General features: G+C 54.3%; 1 protein-coding gene across 1 annotated transcript; it reads right to left on the bottom strand.

Annotated features, from left to right (window-relative positions):
• Nucleotides 1-343: 343 nt before the first annotated feature.
• Pmar_PMAR015906 (hypothetical protein) lies at nt 344-2,831 on the bottom strand (the record flags this gene model as incomplete). Its single annotated transcript, XM_002767191.1, has 2 exons — nt 344-361; nt 486-2,831. 2 exons carry the CDS (start codon nt 2,829-2,831, stop codon nt 344-346), a joined length of 2,364 nt encoding a protein of 787 aa, XP_002767237.1.
• Nucleotides 2,832-2,913: the final 82 nt, after the last annotated feature.

Below are 2,913 nucleotides of genomic sequence, written 5' to 3'. Positions count from 1 at the left end.
GACGGGAGCAATAGAGAGGACGAAAAGGAAGAAGAAAGAAGGGCACTGTTGATCAATAGTGATAGTTATCCCACCAGACACATGAGCAATGACTCGATCAACTATCCAATAATGACGATACTTGGAACGTTTCAGAGCGAATATCTGGCGTGCGCGAAACAATAATGGGCCGAACGCACGCCACACTCCGGGGGCCGAATCTCTACTACATACTACGGTCAAAAGGAGCGGGACAGACTTACACAATATCAATCATTTCATCATATACTAAAAGAGTCGATCGCTGCTACCATAGACCTTGTGGGTGGCATTCTCCAAGTCAGAACCCGGATCACAGAGCTCCTTAAATCATGAACTCGAACTGAATCCGAATTTAGAGAGACCGTAGGAAGGAAGCAGTCAGCCGCAGTACTGATCGGAGTCGTGGATTTGGCATCCTGCACATAGAGCTGGAGTGTGAATAAGGGACCGTCTAGCGCAAGTACCCTTCCAAACTCGAGTTTGTAGCCACCATCATCATCATATTCCACGACCGCAACGTCGAGACCAATGCGACTGCGAACTTGGCGACACTTCGCATCGAGGGCAGGATCAGGGCTCGGTGAGGCAGTGAGGGTAGGGCCTGGCTCAGCTGGCATAGGGGAAATCACGGGGTTGGGGACATCCCCAAAGGGCCAGCTTTCGGCCGAGATGTCGGGCTCATCCTCGGCACCGGAGAGCTGGTCGGGAACATCGACTTCGTCGAGCAAATCGTCGTCCACGGGAGACTCGGTTACACCTTCCTCAACCTCCCCGGCTTCTACCTTCCGACAATTGCCGAGGTGAACTCTCTCCTCCATTCCCCTACGCCCGGTGATCGTGACAATAGAGTGGTCGATACCTCGGACTATGTAGGGCCCACGCCATCTCCACAATAACTTTCTAGTCATGGGCTGCCATATATAGACATGATCACCGGGGCTTAAAGAGGGGAGTGCGGGGCGACGTAGGGTTTCCAAACGGGTCTTCTCTCGACGATCCAGCCAACCAACCTTGAACTGAGCCCATCGTTGCTTCCTGATGGCGTTCACATCCTCGTACACATCGGTGGGGACAATAGGCGGGGACGAGTCTAGACCGGGGTATAGTTTGTCACCGAGCCTTAAATCGACAGGTTCGATTTCGGGAATACGAGCCTTGCTGATGTAATGCATGTCATGAGGAGACAGACCGCCATCATTATCAGAGTCAGCGTAAGGACAAGTGTTCACCACCCGAATCGCCCGATGGAATGTCGTCGTCCAGTCTTCAAGGCCACCAGACTGCTGAGCAACAGTACGCATGTAGTTGTGGATGTCTTTGTGAGTACGCTCAGCGTGTCCCATCAGACTCGGACTATAAGATGGGAGTAGTACTAACGATATCTTGTGGACTTGACACCAGTAGCGAAAGTCGGCCGATCGGAACGTCTGGTCAGAGGCGATCAATACCGATACCCAATCAGAGCTGTCGAACATGATCTGAAGCGCATGGGTAGCATCGGCTGAGCATTTGGTGGGGGTCGTCGCGCCTCTAGTGTAACCAGTCATCAGATCCGTCACGGTGATGCCAAAGTTGTGTCTGTCCTGAGATAGATGGCCATCTCGATCCCGACATCCATACGGTCCAGTGAAATCGATCGAGCAGACTCTGCCAGGACCTAGGCCTCCAATCCATGGCATAGTGGAGCCTAGAGAGCATTTGGCAATGCGATCGAACTTGCTGAGCTGGCAAGGACGGCAATCGTCGCAGACATGCTTCACAGTCGTGCGCATCTTACGCCAAAAGTACGTCTTGCGCAAGAGCTTCAAGGTACCACGACGACCGCGGTGCGAGAACTCATGGGCAGCTTTGGCCAACGGTACTTGCAGGGCAGCGTCGGGCACGAGGATCTGGGGCAGGACATCGGTGTGGGTGTCGGCGTCGTCTGGAATTTCGAGGGCCGTGACTCTCACGACTAGGCCATCGTCGTTGACCTTGTGATACTTGTCTTCACCGTCGGAAATACGCTGCCGTATAGCACAAACTCGCCCACAAGCCTCTTGTGCTTGACGAAGAGTGTCAAGCGAGACGCCGAAGTCAATGGAATCGACCAAATTAACTTCAAGTGGGGTATCACACTTCTCCTGGGGCGCCGCCTTGAACACAAAGGTATCTGAACTCAGGAGTACGCCCTTGTGGATGATGTCAGGATCAGTTGGACGGAGTACCGTGCCTCGTGGAGGCCGCCTGGTACAGACATCACTGGGGTTACAATCACCACCGACGTGGCGGATAACAACAGAGACCCCGGAGGCGGCTAATAACGCAGACTGAGACCTAATGAGTCGTAGCCGTCGCCGTTCATACCGACCGAGCTTGTCGTCCCTGGCAGGGTCTTGGCGTAGTCGGTGTAGGTTGATCTCGGAGTCGGTATAGACAGTGTAGGACAAGGGACGGGGGCCATGTTCGCGGAATACGACGTCGATCTCGGCCAAGAGCTGCACGGCGAGGTGCAAGGAGCAGAGTTCCTTCTGGACTATGGTGTGGTTAGTCCGCTGAGCAGGCGGAAAGAGACCGTAGCGACCACAGAGCCTGGTGTAGGGCAGACAAGACCCACGGATGTCGACGCAGAAGGCCAACTGAGAAGCGTCCGCGAAGATGTTGAGGTTGGTCACGATGTCGACGAACCTAGGAACTGGCTGTTGGTCGTTGACGGTCTTTAGCCATTCATAGAGAGCCTCGGTGTCCTCAGCATTGCAGAAATCGTCCCAACCTGCTGCGCTCTGATTGATGTCGGCCAGGATAAACCGGCTAGGGGCGCTGCCCTCCATAAACAGGGCGAGCGGATCATAGTACTGATTTATCAGAGACACTGCTTGGCGTCGAGTCAGCCGGTCAGGGGTGCGGTCCGAG

Source organism: Perkinsus marinus, assembly GCF_000006405.1.
Source record: "Perkinsus marinus ATCC 50983 genomic scaffold scf_1104296970882, whole genome shotgun sequence".
In the NCBI taxonomy this organism is placed as follows: domain Eukaryota; phylum Perkinsozoa; order Perkinsida; family Perkinsidae; genus Perkinsus; species Perkinsus marinus.
The sequence above is the reverse complement of the archived record's forward strand: the minus strand, read 5'-3'. Positions and strand labels throughout refer to the sequence as shown.